At 39.6% G+C, this 18,928-nt stretch overlaps 1 protein-coding gene across 4 annotated transcripts in view; it reads left to right on the forward strand.

Annotated features, from left to right (window-relative positions):
* The window catches only part of UTRN (utrophin), a 454,275-nt gene extending 435,932 nt beyond the window's left edge, over positions 1-18,343 (forward strand). For all 4 annotated transcript variants that reach the window (XM_079779951.1, XM_079779952.1, XM_079779953.1 and 1 more), the window contains 6 exons: positions 4,604-4,762; positions 5,145-5,385; positions 8,486-8,594; positions 9,863-9,961; positions 13,804-13,832; positions 16,342-18,343. In XM_079779951.1, the coding sequence (XP_079636077.1) occupies positions 4,604-4,762; positions 5,145-5,385; positions 8,486-8,594; positions 9,863-9,961; positions 13,804-13,832 (637 nt within the window). In that variant the 3' untranslated portion in view covers positions 16,342-18,343. The remainder of the gene's footprint in view (positions 1-4,603; positions 4,763-5,144; positions 5,386-8,485; positions 8,595-9,862; positions 9,962-13,803; positions 13,833-16,341) is intronic.
* The last annotated feature ends 585 nt before the right edge of the window (positions 18,344-18,928 follow it).

The following is an 18,928-nucleotide window of genomic DNA, read 5'->3' on the forward strand; positions in this document are numbered from 1 at the left end:
GAAGGTTTAGGAACTAAGCATCACTATTTCTCTGGCTCTCCAGCTTGTTTCCCATCAATAATTTAGCATCCTGGATCCTAGGATGTAGGAAGAAGTGTTAGCTGCTCTTGACAAGATGCTGTGCTAGTCTTTCTTTGCTTTTAGCTTGGATCAAAGTTTATGTGTCTCCCAGGACATTTTTGTAATAGCAGGAAGTAAACAACATACTCTAACACTCTGGCCTTCCCCTGGAAATTTCCTAAAGCTTCAGCATTCATAGGGTCATGATACAATCCCAAGAGACAGTAGATGGCAGTTTTTAGTACCACTGAACAGTATCGCCAGCTTCTGAACAACGAAGGGGGCAGTGCTTCACAGGGAAGCATTAGCTCTTCTGCTTCATGCTCGGGTCTGTCTGGAGGCAACCAATGTCTAACGATTAGCAATTTTTACTGTTTTTCTTGGGAAAGATGAAAAACTACCTCAAATTGCCTTAAGTAAAAAATGGTATGAGTTAATAAATATATATAATGCTTTTTAGAATTGTTCTCTTTCTCAAATCCTTCACCTTTCCCCAAAGCCCTCTTGAGTTGAGGTTTTTGTTATTCCAAGCTGAGTCATAAAAATACTATTACTAGGTTTCTCTTAAGTAATAATGGTGATGATGCAAAAACAACCACCCCCTTAATAGAACATACTAAGAGCCAGGCACTGTTTTGAGCATTTTGCCCATCTTTGGTTATTTAATCCTCACAGAACCCTTTGAGATGATACTCTTTGTTCTTGTTACCACCATTTTACAGATGAATAAATGAGGCCCTGAGATGTTAAGGAGCTTGCCCAGGATCTCACAGTCAGTGGGTGGTAGAGCTGGGATTCAGACCCAGGCAGTCTGGCTCCAGGCATAGGCACCCCTGCCTTGACTACTCCTAACCACCGCACTGTCTTAGCTGCTTTGGGAGGAGATGGCTCCCAGATGGGGATGGGAAGGGTTCAGAGCATCTGAAGATCCATCCAGTCTTTCCTGGCAGTTATCGTTGTTCTTGTTCCAATCCCATTGCTCATTCATGACCCAGCTTCACAGACAAAGCTTGTCTGTATCTTATAGGACCTTTTTGTAATAGCAGGAAGTATAGATAGGTAGATAATATAGATAGTAGTGGGAAGTATAGATAAAAGATTTTGTAACTCAACATCTCCAGACCAATCTCCTATATTTGGTTTGGGTGATCTCAGCCATAGTCAATAAAAGAAAGCCCTAGGCTTTGGGGTATGAATTTTGAGATGTGAACCTATAATTCTAAGTTATCCAAGGCTCTTGAGTCATTTGTATTTGAGTTTTTCTCTGTCCCTCAAATCTGTCTGTAGAACCAATTGCCCGAGCCCCACAGTGGTCATCTTCTGTGAAGCTGGTTAGTTGTTGCTTCTCTCTGCATCATGGGCTGCTACCTTCCCAGCCTAGACCTGAAACAGTCTCACAGCTCTTTATCACACATAGAACCAAATCCAAGTTCTCCCTATTCCTCTGAAAGTCTGACTCTGGACAATTTAAAGGACATTAATGTTAAGGATACTAATTTTCTTTGACAGAGGAAACAAGCAACCATGTCTCAAAGAGACACAGGACCCAGGGCTGTTCTGAGAAATCTCAGTAGCAGGAACTCAAGGCCCTTGCCATCAGGATGTCTCACTTCATCTGGCATCTGCCCGAGAGCAATACAGTTTTATGTGGAAGGGTCAAATTGGGAGGCTGGTGTGGTTTGCACTGGCATCACTATTTGCAAGTTTGAAGCCTGGAACAGAATAATCCTTTATAGGAAGATTATTATTTTTATTTATGTCTTGCCTACTTTCAAAAGCTCATTGGATGAGTCACAGTTCTTTTGTCATCTGATATGTACTCATTTTGTAGTCTAGATAGTATTTTCTAAATGTGACATAAACAGAGTATAATTATATTCCATCTAATGGTACTTTGTTGGTGCAGACCTATATTTTTACAACACTTTGTATCTTAGCACTAGGCACACTTTTGGCACTTAATGACCCTAATCTGGTACCTCATGTACTACCTGTATCTAAAGGATATGCTCTTATTTTTCACTGCATATAACTAAGAACTTTACTGTATCTATTTTTATATTTAACCTTTCAACCTGATAATCTGTGAAAAACACTTAAGACTAAGATTATAGGTTCTATATAAATGATTTTTTATAGAAACTGCCTTCATTCCCTTCTTGGATACCTTAATGAAAGAAGGTAATGATGGTGGTGGTGATGATAATTATAATAATATGTTAAATCCCATCACCTTCCCAAAATAAATGAATGTATGTAAATGTTGACAGCAAAATGCATCTCCAATCAAATTTTAACTCATCTGCCAGTATATGTGTTTCACTGATGTGTTTATGAAGTCCTGTCCTATAAAGCCCTAGATTCCAAGATTGGTTTCCCAAAAGCCGTAACAGGCCAGGTACAAACTGCTAGAGGTATTCCATGGCAGGACTCCCCTGGTAGCATTAGCCAGATCTGTCATTTGCACGTTTGGGAGAGGAACTGACTGCATCTCCCCATAGAGGAAGGGAAGGGATTCCAGGCCTTCTGGTAAGCGTCTTCTTCTCATAAACATATCAGCTTTGTCTACTTTGTTACATTTCTGTTTCTGTCCATCATTAGATTTAATCATATTATTGATATGTCTAGTTCATCGTAATTAGGAAAATAGGAGAATCCAAGTGAAAAATGACATGCTGATAATATTAAGTAAAATATCTGTAGGTGTTTTTAAATATCTATAATTTGTGCTGAGTCATTTAAATAAAAGAATATGAGGATTATGTTTTCCTCACTATGGGTTACAGAGCATTACAAAATGACTTTCAACCAAATGCTGAAGACACTGAGATGAGATTATGTCTTAGTACACATGGGCTACTGTAACAAAATGCCATAGACAAGGTGGCTTATAAACAAATTTATTTCCGACAGTTCCAGAGGCTAGGAAGTCTAAGGTCAAAGTACCTGCAAGTAGGATTTCTGACGAGAACCCACTTCCTGGCTCATAGATGGCCACCTTTTGCTGTGTCCCCATGAGGTGGAAGCGGGGAACTCTGGTCTGTTCAGTCCTTTAGAAAGGCACTAATCCTTCATGAGGGTTTTAATCTCACGACCTCATCACTTCCAAAGGCCCCATGTTCAAATACGGTCCTCCAGTATCCTCCAGGGATTGGTCCCATAATCCGTGGATGTTCTTATATGCATATAACCTATATTTGCTATAGCAGGTATTCCTACACATCACTTTATTCTAGTGAAGTTAGTATACTGCTAATTCAAGTGCTTTTTAGAACTTTCTGGGAGGTGTTTTTTTGTGTGTTTTTTTTTAACTGTTTTTGAACCACAGTTAGTTTTGATCCAAAACCCACAGATATGGAAAGCTGATATTGCTATCATTGATAATTAGGTGTCAACTTAGAAATTTTGGAGAGACACAAACTTTCAGTCCATAGCTGTTTACTTTTAATTAATAGTCTTTTCATCTATTTTTGGCATTTAATTATTGATTTTGCCTACATCTTTTATATTAACTGTTTGTGCATTTTACTTTGTTTTATAGCCTCTACTGAGTAAAATATCTCTTTTAAGGTTTGTGATAAATACATGTTACTAGTAAATTAAGGCAAAGCATGAAATGTTGGTATTTGTAGTACACATGCACTATTGGATAAATGTCTTCATAGAGTTTTAAAGTGAGGTCATGGGATGTCATAAGAAACATGGCATTGGGTGTCAGAGCGTCCAAACCTGTAGAGAATTTTTGAGCCAAACTGACAACATACTGGGGAGCAAGATCTAAAATTCTCCAGAGAATGACGGTTTTGAAGTTTAGGAGGGGACTGAGGAAGGGACTGAGGACCTTGGCATTAGGTCTGGACTAATGACGGTTTTGCAGTTTAGGAGGGGACTGAGGACCCTTGGCATTAAGGAGGGGACTGAGGAAGATTACACGAAGGTGGAACAAAGCAAGGTACACAATAGTCAACAAGTTATGTGCTTCCTTCAGGTTGGTAATGGCATTGAGCAGTCTGGAAAAGAGGATGTGTTAACCTAGATCAGTGATGGGCAACCTTTTGAGCTTGGTGTGTCAAACCTCGCCAAAAAACTGAGCATAACTCGGGTAGTGTGTCACTTTGAGGAAAAAACTAACTCCAAGACTCTAGTCGCAAATGTTTCATCCTCAGGAGCAGCAAATGTTTCATCCTCGGCATGCGGCCGCGTGTCATCAGAAATGGCTACGCGTGTCAGTGCTGACACGCGTGTCATAGGTTCGCCATCACTGACCTAGATGCACAAGAACAATGGACAGGGTTCTTTAATTAAAGAAGTTATCGGCCTGAAGTGTGTATTCCACCATGACCCACCCAGTTATGATCAAATCACCCTCTGAGATTCATTTTGGATAGATTCATTACAGTGCCCCTTTTTCACTCGCTGGGACCCTGAGCTTCAAGGCAAACTTGCCCCAGCAGCCATCCTGATCATCATTGCTTCCACTTCCTTTACATTCAGAGACATCAACGTCCAGACATGAGCCCCTGTGTTCAATTTGTCTCCCTAGGGAGGACGAGCATGCCCTCATCCAGCAGTACTGCCAGACCCTCGGAGGGGAGTCCCCGGTGAGCCAGCCCCAGAGTCCAGCTCAGATCCTTAAGTCAGTCGAAAGGGAAGAACGCGGAGAACTGGAGCGGATCATCGCTGAGTTGGAGGAAGAACAAAGGTGTGCTAGACCTGGGAGAAAACATGTCATCCTGGGAAAACTTGTAATGGAAAACTTTTAATAATAACTTCAACATGGCTCCTACCCATTCCCTTTTCAAACTGTTGTCCAAGAGGTCATGGTGGAGTCGACGTTTTAGAGGACATCACCAAACTTGCCTGCTGGCTTTGGGTTACACCTGCATTGGGGGTTCAGGGATGATGTTTATTAGGACAGTTACTTAAAGCTACCATTTAAATCATGCTTGCTCATCTCACTGTTAAGAAATGTTCTTACCTAAGGAAGAAATAAATAGCATTCACTACATTTGGAGTTTATAGATAATTTGGGGTAGAAGATGGTGTGCACAATAGTAATTTCAGTTTTTGTTTTTCGATATTAGAAATTTGCAGGTGGAATATGAGCAGCTAAAGGAGCAGCACCTGAGAAGGGGACTCCCAGTGGGCTCACCTCCAGACTCTATTGTATCTCCTCATCACACATCTGAGGATTCAGAACTTATAGCAGAAGCGAAACTGCTCAGGCAGCACAAGGGTCGGCTGGAGGCTCGGATGCAGATTTTAGAAGATCACAATAAGCAGTTAGAGTCTCAGCTCCACCGACTTCGACAGCTGCTGGAGCAGGTAGAGTCTGCAGAACTCGGTGTCACCCTCGCACGCCACTTATCCTAGTCCCATCTCCCAGGGGCTTTGCCCCAGTGTCACTAGAGAAGTTCAGTTTCAATTTCTCAGTTCTATAGTTAATTTAGACTTGCTTAGAAATCCCTCTTCCAATGTAAGCAATACATCCTCACTGGCACGCAAAAAATGTGCTTTGCTTGCCCAATATTGGATGGAATTTCCCATTCTTCTTTAATACTGAAATCTATCCCAGCTCTGAATCATTTAAGGAAAAAGTTCCTATAACATGGTTCTATGTAAATTAAAAAGGGACACATCTGTGCAGGTTAAGGGAAAGGAAATGACCTGAACTCTTTATTTTAAAGCCTTTCTTCCGATAAGCTATTTTCAAGAAATTAAGTAACAGATGTTTATTAATTTGCTATTATTTTCTAACACTAGGCCACATTCTATGGCACTTGCTTGCAAATTTTTTTATTTTATTTTTTAAATTTTTAAAAATCCTCACCAAGGATATTTTTTCTACTGGTTTTTAGAGAGAGTGGAAGGGACGGAGAGAGAGAAAAAAAATTGATGTGAGAGAGACATAGCTATTGGTTGCCTCCCACACGCACCCCCTACTGGGGCTGTGGACCAAAACCTGCAACCCAGGTACGTGCCCTTGACCAGGAATCGAACCCTTGACCCTTTGATCTGTGGGCCAACACTCTAACCATTGAGCCAAACTGACCAGGGCAAAATATCTTGACAATAAGAAATACAATTTACATTATGATGAATACATTCATTTATGATGAATATAAAATAATTGCTGTTAAAAAATTCTTATTTTTTCTTTCCTTCCTTTCTCCCTCCCCTCATCACTCCCTCCTGTCTTCCTTCCTTCTTTCCTTTCTCTTCCTCTGTGTCTCTCTTCTTCCCTCCCTCCATTCCATTTTTCTTCTTTTTTCTTAGTGCTGATCAAAAAGTTGATTTACCAAATAAACTTTATGACTCATCAATGGGTAATAGCCTGCAGTTTTGAAAAACACTGTTCTTTGAGATATAAAAGTTTCTGCCCTTTTGGTGCCTGCAGTCTTATTAAATGGTATGATCTATAACAAGATGGTTTCTTATGTAAAGACACAACACATTGTAGAGAATTAAGTGCTTGGCTACATCTAGCAGTTAAATAATAGGAGTCAGGTCACAGAACTGGTAATGAAGATGCCTTTACAGCAGCTGCAGATTGTGGAGAATCCCAGCAAATGGGCCTGGAGCTTCTCTCTCTTGAACCCCTGACATCAACATTTATGTCACCTTATGCATTTTTCTTTGGCCTATGCAGTGAGGGATCCCTTGGCAGTGACTAGGAATTACTTTCTCTGGAGAAGATCAATTGAATCAAAAGCAGAAACAACATTCTCTCCAGTGATCTGTATCAAATTCTAGAAAATCGTCTTTCACACTTGCTATCAGTCTTTTTACATGTCAGAGTCATTAAAACAGTGTCATTTGGGCATTACCAACACAGCAGGCCAAAGTTCACCCCTTATACATAATTCTTATTTTTTAAAAATTGAGTTTTTAGAAAGAGAGGAAGAGAGAAGGAGAGAGAGAGAAACATCAATGTGAAAGCGAGACATCATTCGGCTGCCTCCTGTACACCCCCTACGAGGGATCGAACCCACAGCCCAGCATGTGCCCTGACTGGAATAGAACTGACAGCCTTTTGGTGCACGGGACGGTGCCCAACCAATGGAGCCACACTGGCCAGGGCACCCCTTATATGTTGACCATATGCTTCTCTGTATGTCTGCTAGTGTTTCAGAATTTGTGTGAGACTGTTTTGCGGACAGCTTACTTTGGAGCCTCCAAATTGGGCATCATTGGAAAGTAATATTCCCAAGAATAACCCAAGGCTGGCACTCTTGGAATGTCTGATTTTTGCTTCTGTGCCAGTCACATGCATGGGAAAAGTTACGTTGTTGGTATTATGAACCTGAATTTTCTGAGTGGTGCCTGTGTAAGGGATTACTTTTCTCTTGAGAGCTCATATTTAGAATATGAAGTGTTAGTAATAGCAACCTAGTGAGTAGATGAACTGAAGGAAGCCATACTCTGAAAACTTCATTTTCCATAGCCTGTTGATGATTTTAAGAGAGCTAAAGTCTCTTTGCCCACCCTTCCTTCTTCGGCCCCCCTTCACTCTCTCCATCTATTAGACAGAACTGCCTAATGACTCATATGTTTCCAGAATTGCACAGTAATGCTTTAGAGATAGCGGATATCTGAACGTCTCGGTATATCCCAGACTGTAAAATTATTAGCTCTTCCTACTGACAGCAGGAATGCCAGAGGGAGATAGAAAAATCGACTATGAAAGTAAAAACGACTAGGCTTCCACTAATTTAAATTTAATGAAAAAATCAGCATCAAATACATTTTAACTTCTGCCTTTCCTCTACAACGGGTCACACTTTCTCATTCGGCCTCATGCTTGTTAATATGTCCGTCATCATTTCAGAGCTTTGTGTGAGGGTGCACTTGCCAAGGGTTTGCCTCACACCTGTCAGCTCCTGTCAGCCAGTTTAGAAAGAAAGAATCCAAGGCACAAAAGGTTAAAAACTGGCTCAGAATTACACAGCTTCTGAGTTCAAATCTAAGCATCTGAATTAAGAATCATGCTCTTAAAACACTTCAATATTTGTCTTTAAACATTGACTTAAACTTAAAAATTAGCTGGTTTTGACATTAGATCCATTTATGATATGACAAGCAGTGCTAATTTTCTCAAGAGGAATTGAACATGTTTCTAAATTCACTTGGTTGACATAAAAATAAGAGGGAGAACAATTGAGGGCTGAAGCTGACACTGATACATAAATCTTGCGATATAACCCAGTGAGTTCTTCAAGTTGCCCAGACTGAAAGGGAAGGACCACCTAGTGCTCAGCTGAGTTCTAGCAGCTACTGATGCTAATGTATTTGAAAATGTCTGAGGGTAAACAACCCCTACACGGTGTAATTATCCATGGTGGGGAGGGAGACGTTAGAAATGGAAATGGTTTCCTCCATAGTATTTTCATTCTTCCTCTGGCCTAACATTTGAATGTGCTTCCAGCCTGAAACTGATTCCCGAATCAATGGCGTCTCCCCCTGGGCTTCGCCTCAGCGATCTGCACTGAGCCACTCGCTCAGTCCTGACACAGGCCCACAGTTCCACCAAGCAGGTCAGTGTCCCCAAGACTTGGCTCCTCCCCTACACTGCTTGGGTCTGGGTCTGTGCCATTGGCTTGTTTTTCATTTGAAATAGCATTCTTACACATGGGTGCCTCAGGGCACAAAGGAGCTTTCTTTTCTCTCTGGTCTTGGATAGGTACACCAAGCCATTTTAACAATATCAAAAAAAAAGCGTACATTTTAGAATAATAGCTATAATACATGTACATATATCGGGTGTAGTAGTGGATTGGATTTTAGTGAAAGATGAAAAAAAGTGCTCTTACCTTTTGGGATGAGCAACAATTTGAGTGTGTGTTTTTTGTTGTTTTTTTTGCATTAGGAATGATTCTGTTTTCTTTTTTTAGTAAATTTTATTTCTCTAAAATGTCATATTTGTACATATTCAGAATATAATGCTTAAGAACAGTATACCAAACATGGTTTTCTCTGCCCAGGTCTGGGAACTCAGTATTCTACTTTCTGCATCCCAGTCACCGCAGACATTGCCACCTCTATCACCAGCATCTGAGCAGAGGTCCCCTCCAGCCTGTCACTGATCACAGAGAGGGCCTGTCAGTGCTGCTAGTCAGGACTCTGCCAACCAGGCATTCACAATGACATTTTATTACCGATAAAATTCAAGTTTCCAAATTCTGCTGAGCACCATATACTTTAACCAATTTAATTTGTTTATGAGATATCTTTTGCTATATTAATCAGGAGAAAACCTAAAATATTAATACTGTTTTAATTTTTTTAAATAAGAATTATTTTGCTATTGATTATCAAATAAATACATGAATGTATAAAGTCTCTTATGAGATATCTATAGTTTTGTGGTGAAAAAGAAATTGGTAGACTATTTTTCTCATATGAAAAAATATTTGCAACACAAGACAATGAAGTTTCAAATGATACATTAAGATAATGTGACTACATTCTGTATTTTTCACTCATGAATTTTTCACTAGCACATTTTTTCCCCACAGAAATATCTAATACACTTCATTTATGTATACAAGTTTATTACTGACGAATACAAAAGTGATTCTGGTATTTTTCCCTAAAACTCATTCTCTACAGCAAGCATGTCAAACTCGTGGCCCGTGGGCTGCATGCCTCATTTATTTGGCCAGTGTTACATACTGGCATACTTGCTCTACAGAATTATTTTCCCATTGATAGTTAGAGGCCAAGGCTAGTATTTTCTCCTGAAGTTGGGTTTTGGTGAAAGGCCAGGCATTAATTTCAGAATGTCTGTTCTTTTAATGGGCAGTCCCAGCCGCGGAGGACCTGCTGGCCCCCCCTGATGACACTAGCACCGACCTCACCGAGGTGATGGAGCAGATCAACAGCTCGTTTCCATCCTGTTGCCGTGAGTATGAATGAACTAACACCACCACTGCACCTTCTCCTTCCATTGTTTTTCCTGGTGTGGGGCCCTCTGTCTTCTTAGATAAGAGAACAAAAACCTATATTAGAACCAGATTGAATGTTAATTAAAAATAAAGCAAACATGCTGTATGTCAGCAAAGCACAGGAAGCTTAGCATAGATCCCATCCCATCCCTGGGGCACAGCGACAGTGCCGTCCTGCTCTTGGAGATTTTTCCTAAGCCTTGTGAGTGATAACGTGAAGGCAAATACAATAAGTCTGTTTGTGTTGTGTGTGTGTTTTTAAGAAGAAATTGTTCTCGTCAGTGTAAGCTATAGTAAGAAATGTGTATTACTTGAAAATGGAGCTTTCAGTGGCATGCCAAACAAGGCAAGAAATAGCCTTTTCTAATGCACTTTCTTTTCCAGACGTTGATCTCTGATATCATCAGATGCAGGTACAGAAAGGGATTATTTTCAGGTTTTCCTCTTGTTTTCTTCTGGTTTCTTTTCTTCTGGGATAAAGTAGTCACTGTGTAAGGCCAGGCCATTAAAGGTATCACAGATGATAACCCTGTGAATTTTCCATATGAACAACCAAGAGCCACATAATAACAAAATAGAAGCAGCTCAATTCCTAGAGGAACTTGTTAATAATTCTTATTTATTGATTTTCTTCAAACATTTTGTCTTCAGCATCTTGCCACTTTGCAATTTCTGCTGAGCTCTCACCAAAAACACTTCTTCTGTTTCACACAGAAACAATTGGCTTAAGTACATATACATACTATTTAATGCTACAATTACATTTTAAAAAATTGTTTAAAGAAATATGAATATATTATTTATAATTTTTGATAAATTATTTGTGATTTTTAAATCTAGGCAGCCTCTAAAGACTTTAGTATGTATATATACTATCATATGTTATATGTGGATAGTATACAGATAAACAGCCTCTCATATTACATTTTTCCATCTTCTTTTCGGAAAATACCTATCCTAAATGAGGAAAAAAACATTATCAGGAGTATAGATAAATAAGATATACTGACTTCATTTACAAAATATCATTCAATTTATGCCACTCTACAGTTTACAAAATTGACCATTAGCAGGAAGTGCAAACAGCTATTTGAAAAATAGTCATTTCTGAATTTTTAGGAGTATTTGCCTAAGGGACATATTATGGTTTCTGCAGCACATAAATATATTTATATTTGGGACTGTGTCATTTTCCAGGTTATTATTTGTAGTTCTACTTCTTGAAGTTTGCTGAATCGCATTTACTCTGACAGTCCCCACACTCAGCCCCTAAAAAAGCTTGTGTGTACTGTAGATATTTACAGAGGCATTAAGTTCATGGGCTATCAGATCGTTGCTTTTCTTCTAGGCTTTGTAACAGCCATAAAAGATGAACAGATTAAATTTTTTATATTAATTATACTTCAAGGTTGAATTTTCTAGAGAATTGGGTTCTGAGGTTGTATGTTACCTAGTGACTAGCTATAGTCTTCCTAAGCCAGAATTTCAAAATTAAATTTACAAATGAAATTACTTTTTAGGTCAGCTTAAATCTAAACACATTAATAACTAATTTTTAAAAATTATGTAATAAAATCCAATTATAAGTTTTTATTTAAATGTCGTGATGGATGATTTCATTTTCCCACTGGGAAGATTAAGTTGTTAAAGTTTCCCCATATAGTACTCTGAAGGTTCCATGGGATTCATTTGCTTTGTTGTCCCTTTTAAGTTGCTAAGCTAGAAAATATTTTAATAAGCCTTCAAATTCCCAAAGCTTACTGACCACCTTGGGAGAATTTTTCTAAGCAAATCAGCTTGGCACCTTCCCAGTGCCAAGCCAATCTCATGAGCCCCTGTAACTAATGAGAACTTTAAAATTACTTGTCACTAGCATACAGTGAATTGATCTGCTTGTTAATCTTGACTTTTGATCCTTCGTGAATTAAAAATTAGCATGGTCACAAGTTAATTTCTATTCCTGGCAATCTTGGAATTAAAATGAAACTGTATTCATAAATCCTAATTGCATGAATTGCCTACTTACACAGGGCTTTTTTAAATTTCACTGTATCTATATATTGCCGCATGTAACACCTTGGAATTCCTCTGTCTTAGAGCCCTTTAAAGTCTTCTTTTAATTATTTACATTAAGTTTCAGAGCAAAGAGGCAGGTATGACCATCTCTTTCTGGCGAGGGGTTAATGAAGGGAATTTAATTGTGTTGTTTATTAACCAACATACACACTAAAATTTCCACTGACTGATGTAACTGTTTTTTTACTGTAAAATGTTTTGTTAGTTTTCTCATTTATGTCATCTAAATATATGGGATACTAAGAGTCAACTGAGTATTTTTTGCTTTAAAAGCAACAAATGTTTTTAAATTTATTTATATCTATAGGCATATTTTCATTGTGAATTGCCTATGTTTATTAAGCTTCAGTGACATTTATAAAAAACACAAAACCTACAAAAATGCATTGATTTCCTGATTTCTTAAAAATATATTTGTTATGATTTGTTCAGGGGGGTACCCATAGCCTTTTATTTGATAAAAAGCTATGGGGTTTTAAATGTTGGTTTGGAGCAAAATGGATTTGATTTCTGTTTGGGTTTGGTTATTCGTTACTTAGAAGCGTAACTCTCCCATGTGGTACTTAATACTAATGCAGCTAAGCTCTCCCTTCGGTGTAGCTCACGTGTGTGATGAATTTCACTCACTTTCTTCCTGTTTTAACTTACATGTCCCTTAGGACTAGGCTGTCCTTAGCCTGAGTCTTCCCCCTACTACTACTGGGGCGCACTCTCTCCGTGCAGGCATCATAAGAAGGTTGTCCTCATTTGCTCTTTTATTCTCACAGAGCTACTAGCACTCGCTGTCTGGTCACAGATATCTTTTTTTGTTTCCCCCCTAGAACAGAAAAATGAAAGAGGGAAGGAGTGAAGCAGGCTAGATGACTAGTGACAATTCTTATTTGACACAGCACAGATGTTGCCTTCACTGGAGGGGCGGGGCTCTCTCACCCCAGTAGGGTTGAGTATGAGAGAATCATTATGAGGTTTGTCAGTGAAAAGGAGAGATGAAAAAGCAGGCTTTAAAAACAATATTGCTAGTGGCTGCCCTCACAGTGCACACCAGAGCAGCTACACTGTCCGATGCCCTCTGTAACCAGGAAGGAATTGAGCCGCAAATCAGATGCAAAGGTGAATTAGATGCCAAGTTCTAACTGCTCCAATGCTCTTAGCTGGAAGGCACAACTAGTAGCTCAAGTTCCTAGAAGACTCTCAGGGATTAGCCCAGCCTTTTCCTTGATGTAAGCACATTGCTACCATCTTCCTAGACTTTGGGGCATGCGTGCGTCGAGGGTGGTAGAAATGAAACTCATGCACCTTCATTTCCCTAATAACTTCTTGGTCAGAACTGGTACTATTCATCAAAATATACAGATTTTGCTCTGTTCTGACACAAACCCAATACATGGCATGATTTCAATGGGCAATTTTGAGATTTTTTTTTTTTTTTTTTGCAAAACTAAGAACTCACTGAATGCTTTAGTGTGCACTTTTTGACACAGTCAGCATATGCTTTGCATATTTTGGTGGAATTTGTGTATCTTAAAGCACTCGGGAAATGAAAAACTAGGGAAACTAGCCCTTGTTAAAGCATCTAGCAAAAAAATCAAAATAAAAAACGGTTTCTTATTTTATTAGCATCCATTTACCATGCTGAAAAAGGCACACTTTTGCATGCCTTAGAGGGGGAACCAGCCAAACAACAGTATCACCTTCAACTTATTTATTTTGTTTTCTCTTTCAGCAAATATCCCCAGCGGGAGCAGGCCATAGGTAAGAGTTCATGGTTTTGTTAACAAAAATTCCAACAGAAATCAAAAGAGAGTTTTGTTCACATATGATACACAAATCAGGGACATAGCCCTCAGTATGAACCGAAGACATAGAGATGGGCAAAGTGTTTAAAGGCAAATTTGCAAGGAACTGATGATCAAAGAATTGGGTTGCTAGGGGAAACAAGAGCACAAACTTACATTATTCATTTTCTGATTGGTGGGGGCAACTGGGCTTTCAACAGTCAGCTGATTCAGTGGTCAGCAAGTGTGGGGCTGGGAGAATGTGAACAATGGGTAACATGATTAGGCATTTGTCAACATTCCAGTTGAGGTTCAGGCTTGTAGAACAAAAGCTTTGAGGTGACTTACCAACCAGAATCAGACAGCACAGAGAAGCTGTTCATTCCAAGTCCACAGAGCAAAGTCAAGCACTGTAAGCAGCCTCAGAGTTCAAACTGTGAAAATCCAAAAGTTGGGCCACAAATTATATTGAAGTTCCTATAAGTCTTCAGATTGGTTGGCTCACGTGTTGACTACAACCTAGAGTAAACACATTAGCCACTATCAATTTTAGTGCTACTTTATTCCCCATGTAAATAAGTAAACTTGCTTGACATTTAAATGTTAGCTGATTCAGTACAACAGTTTGTCAGTCTGGGGGCGGGGAGCAGGGAGGGACCCCTCCCAAGCCAGTTCTCCCAGATGCCCAAAATATGCAGTGCTTGATCCTTTGGGTTCTAATAGCTTTTTAACAGCCTCATAGTATAGTTAGCCTAGATAGATTTGGCTGACCACTGTTCTCCCAGATATCTACTTAAGGTGGCTATCACAGAACATTGATTAAAAACAGTGACCAGAGCAGTACACAGAGGTGGCTTTGTTACTTTTGTGGGGGGGAGGGTGGAGGGAGGAGTCGACTTTTCATTTAAAAATTTGCTGAGGACTGTTGGCAGCCACACGCTTATATCCTTCAGTATTTTCCTTATCATATAGGTACTCTTAGTAATGTGCCATAAGACCACAGATCTTTGGAGAACATTTTCCTCCATGAACTTTTTTATTGATCTTTTTGAAACATTGAAACATCTTCTGATTGTCTTACTGACAAGAGAGGCTGGGATCTTAATGAGAAGCACAGGCAGTTTGTCTTTAGTAACCAAGGAACATAAAGCAGATAAGGGGATGTGTGTGTGAGAGCTGCTGAGACAGAAGGAACTCACCCCACAGAGCAAAATTCCTCTCTGATTGCTTCTGGTGTCTTAGTGAGTCAGAAGCCAGGACCCTTCAGCTCAGTGAGGATGAGAGGGAGTAGCATAGGTGTGAGGTAAGACTAGAGGAGGAACCACATAGACCCTGGAACAGAGTGTGACCGATTGCCAGGCAGCATTATAAGGCATCACATAAGGTGCCTGTTAGTGAATATAATGTGAGGTCGGGGTGGGGCTGAGTGCTGCTCTCCAGCCACATTCAAGTTCATGAGCACAGGCATCAGAGTAGGCCAAGGATTACAGTTAATCGAAGTGGAAGTTGTGGTTTAGCCAAGAGAGTACGTACAGCAATTCAAGGGAAGAGTTAAAGGGGTGATGATAATGATTGAACCAGGCATCTACGTTTGATAGGAAAAGAAGTGAGGATGTCAGGTGTGGGAGACAGGAAGAAGGTGGGAGAATCCATGCATTGTAGTATCAAAGGATACATGAAGTTGGGCCTTAGCAGAAGTAAGCTGGAAGGATAGAGGTGGTTGTCAGAAGGTGGGGTTACTGAAATTGGAATGTTGGAGCAGTTGCAGGCATTTGGTAATGGTCCATATTTGGAACTTGGAGTGAGTGGCTAAGATGAGTGGAGTACAAGTTAGTTGGAGGCAATGACCTCAAAGAACGAAGTGGCCAGAGTGTTGGAAGAATCATCTATGTAGGTGTTGAAATCATTGAAATTTAAAAATAGTTTTAAATTTGGTGACAGTGTACCATTTCTTCATCAAGAAGTAAGGGAACATTGACCCTGGGGTCAGAATGTGATGCATAGTGGCTGATATAGTCTGATGGCATGACATTCAAAGCTGGGTGTTTTTAAGGATGAGAGCGGAAAAAAATACCCTGAAAAACACAGGAGGCCCTAGGAAGGAGTTAGGCAGGGTATGAGGAGTGTGGGAGATTTGGGGTGCTTGCACCAGCCTAATTTACTCACCTTTGGTACCTCCCACAAGAAAAAGACAAGTTCTCTCAATTTTAACTTGCTTTCCAGCCTGGCCAAGAGCGGCCTTCCAGACCTCCTCTATATTGGCTGCAGTGATAAAGGGCACACTAGGTGACTTCAGAATGAGAGGAAAGGGCCTCACTCAGGGAGCAGAAGTCACATGGGAGGAAAGGGTCCCCTCTGAACAGAGCAAAATAGGATATGTGTTCCGAAAGAAGCACTTCTCTTTCCTTGAAGAGTTGACAGGCTTCTGCTACCTGTAATGGTTTATGTAAATGTTGTTCTGACAGCACGGTTTTCCCTTCCCGCAGGCAATGTGAAGTACTCATCTAGCCAACAAACATTTCCTGACCTTCAGTATTGCACTTTCCAGCAAATGCCACTCCCAAGCCCCATTTAATCAGAAGTTCCATGGCTCCTTGAGACAGGCTGCTGAGCGCCGACCTTGTGTTCTACTGAAGGGGTGAAACACCGACTATCCAAAGAGAGAAACCTGTTTTATTCTTACAATGATCCTATGTTATTGTTTTCTCCTTCCCTCTCTATGCAACTGTAAACTAATGAACAGAGCAGTATTGGGAAATGTTAATACATTTGTCACTGATTTGTATACTGTACACAGCATTGGGAAAGTGGGTGGGGGCTTTCTTATGTGATGCTTCTTTTTAATAACTGTGACAAAAATTGCATAGGAACTAGAAGAGAGTTTTACATTCCTTTCTATTAACCTTGTACAATAACTTTATGTATTTCTTCAACTCTTTTACCTTTGTGGTTATTTATAAACTTATCAGCCACACGACCAAATAAATTTCCTATATTTGTTTTCATGATTTGGCCAATTAATAGATTCATATAGTTCAGTCAATTATATTACAGGTGTATGGATAGGCTATAGCTCTGTGCATACTTTTTAACTTTATTTGACATCATACACTTAATTTTTCTTAGCAACCACTTGGAAACCACAAAAAACAAAAACAAAAAACAACAACAACAAAAAAAACACAGTGGCTCTAACTGGCATGTTCATTGGTGTTTATCCCTGCATTTTATTTCCCTGCTCTATATAAGTAGCTCTTGATTTCTTTATTTATTTCATCCCCCTGAGTTTATATGATAGAGGACACTTAAAGTAGGATTATAATAATCTCACACATCATTTTACCAAAGGTTGCCTACTTAGGCATATTTTTATTTTGGGCACAGAAACAACACTTATACAACCTTTCCTAGTTCCCATATCTTGATTTTCATCATTAAATACTCAGCAGGTCTTGACCCAATTGTAATGCCAGACACATTATTATCTTTGGTTCCCTTTAAAGAAAATTTTATTGTTGTTGATGTATATTTAAGCCCTTATAATTCTTGAAACTTCTAGTTCTTTTCTTTTTTAAAGCAGACACAAATTTAGTTCACATCTCATTTTCCCTTTTGGGTGAATAAACAGATTTTTATTGTCCTTTATGTAATTCATACATTTGGGAAGAATGTTTATCAAACGCTTATGCCACTCCTTCTGCAGAAGAATGAAATTGGATGCTGGTAACCTGCCTAACTTCAGTTAGGCATTTGGTTTAGCTTCTGATTTAGCATTCAATTCACTTAGTTTAAACATGGTATATAATTACCAAATGTAGAGAATTTTTTAAGTTAAAGTGTTTTGATTCAAGCACATGTGCTTTTAAAACAGCAGGACAATTTAACTTTGGGTTCTCTGGACCTGTGATCTGGCCAGAAGGAGGCTTAAAGTTAGAAATTCTATTCTTTGTGAATAGGCCGGGTGGGTTGGGGGGCAAGGGTGTCTATTTGCAGCATAGATATTTTGAGAAGAAGATTGTTTTATATAAGAGGAAAGCCATGACCACCTTTCTACCTCAGACCCGTCTTTATCCATCTTGTCAGAAACAGCTTTACCCCGCTACAGTCTGCAAAACTTAAAGCTTTTATCAGCCACATTATACCCAAGAAAAGCACCTATTTAAAGAAAAAAAAAAATCCCTGAACTCTGAACTACAAGTTGTAGATTTGGTGTCTTCCTTGTTCTTTGAAAAAGTTATGTATTAGTTTTTTCCTGCCTGTAATTGTGTGTAACACGTCTTCTATCTGCTATTATGGAAAAACTACATAAAACACTACATTGTAACCTTGTAAGAAATATTATATAAAAAGAAATATAATGCAGTAAAATACAAGGGGAAATAAGTATGTAGTTCTTTGGAAATATGTGGTAAAGTACTAACCATAGACTATCATCTAATGTGGTTACATGTATTTTTCATCCTGAATAAAAGTAATTTTAACACAAGATGACTTTGATATTCTTCTCAAGTGTTCACTGAGAGAATCTGAAGTCTGAATGCACATTAATGAAAATAAAATAGAGGAGATAAATCCCCTGATAAATCCACATATTTTCCTACAGTTTCTCTCATACGCATTATTACATTCTCTCTTGCTCTCATTTTCTCTCTTTCTCTGTGTTCCTCTCTTCTCTCTAGAGGCCCAGTGCACAAAATTCGTGCACGTGTGTGTGTGTGTGTGTGTGTGTGTGTGTGTGTGTGTCCCTCAGCCCAGTCTGCACCCTCTCCAATCTGGGACCCCTCGGGGGATGTCCTTGGAGGATGACCTCTCTGGACCCCTGTAGGATCGGGCCTAAACCGGCAGTCAGACATCCTCTCACAATCTGGGACTGCTGACGCCTGCCTGCCTGATTGTCCCTAACCTCTCTGCCTGCCAGCCTGATAGCCCCCTAACTGCTCCCCTGCCAGCCTGATTAATGCCTAATTGCTCCCCTGCCAGCATGATCGTCTCCAACTGCCCTCCCCCGCCAGCCCAATCACCTCCAACTGCCCTTCCCTGCCAGCCTGATCGCCCCCAACTGCCTTCCCCTGC

The sequence above is a fragment of the Cnephaeus nilssonii genome (genome assembly GCF_951640355.1).
Source record: "Cnephaeus nilssonii genome assembly, chromosome: 9".
Lineage (NCBI taxonomy): Eukaryota > Metazoa > Chordata > Mammalia > Chiroptera > Vespertilionidae > Cnephaeus > Cnephaeus nilssonii.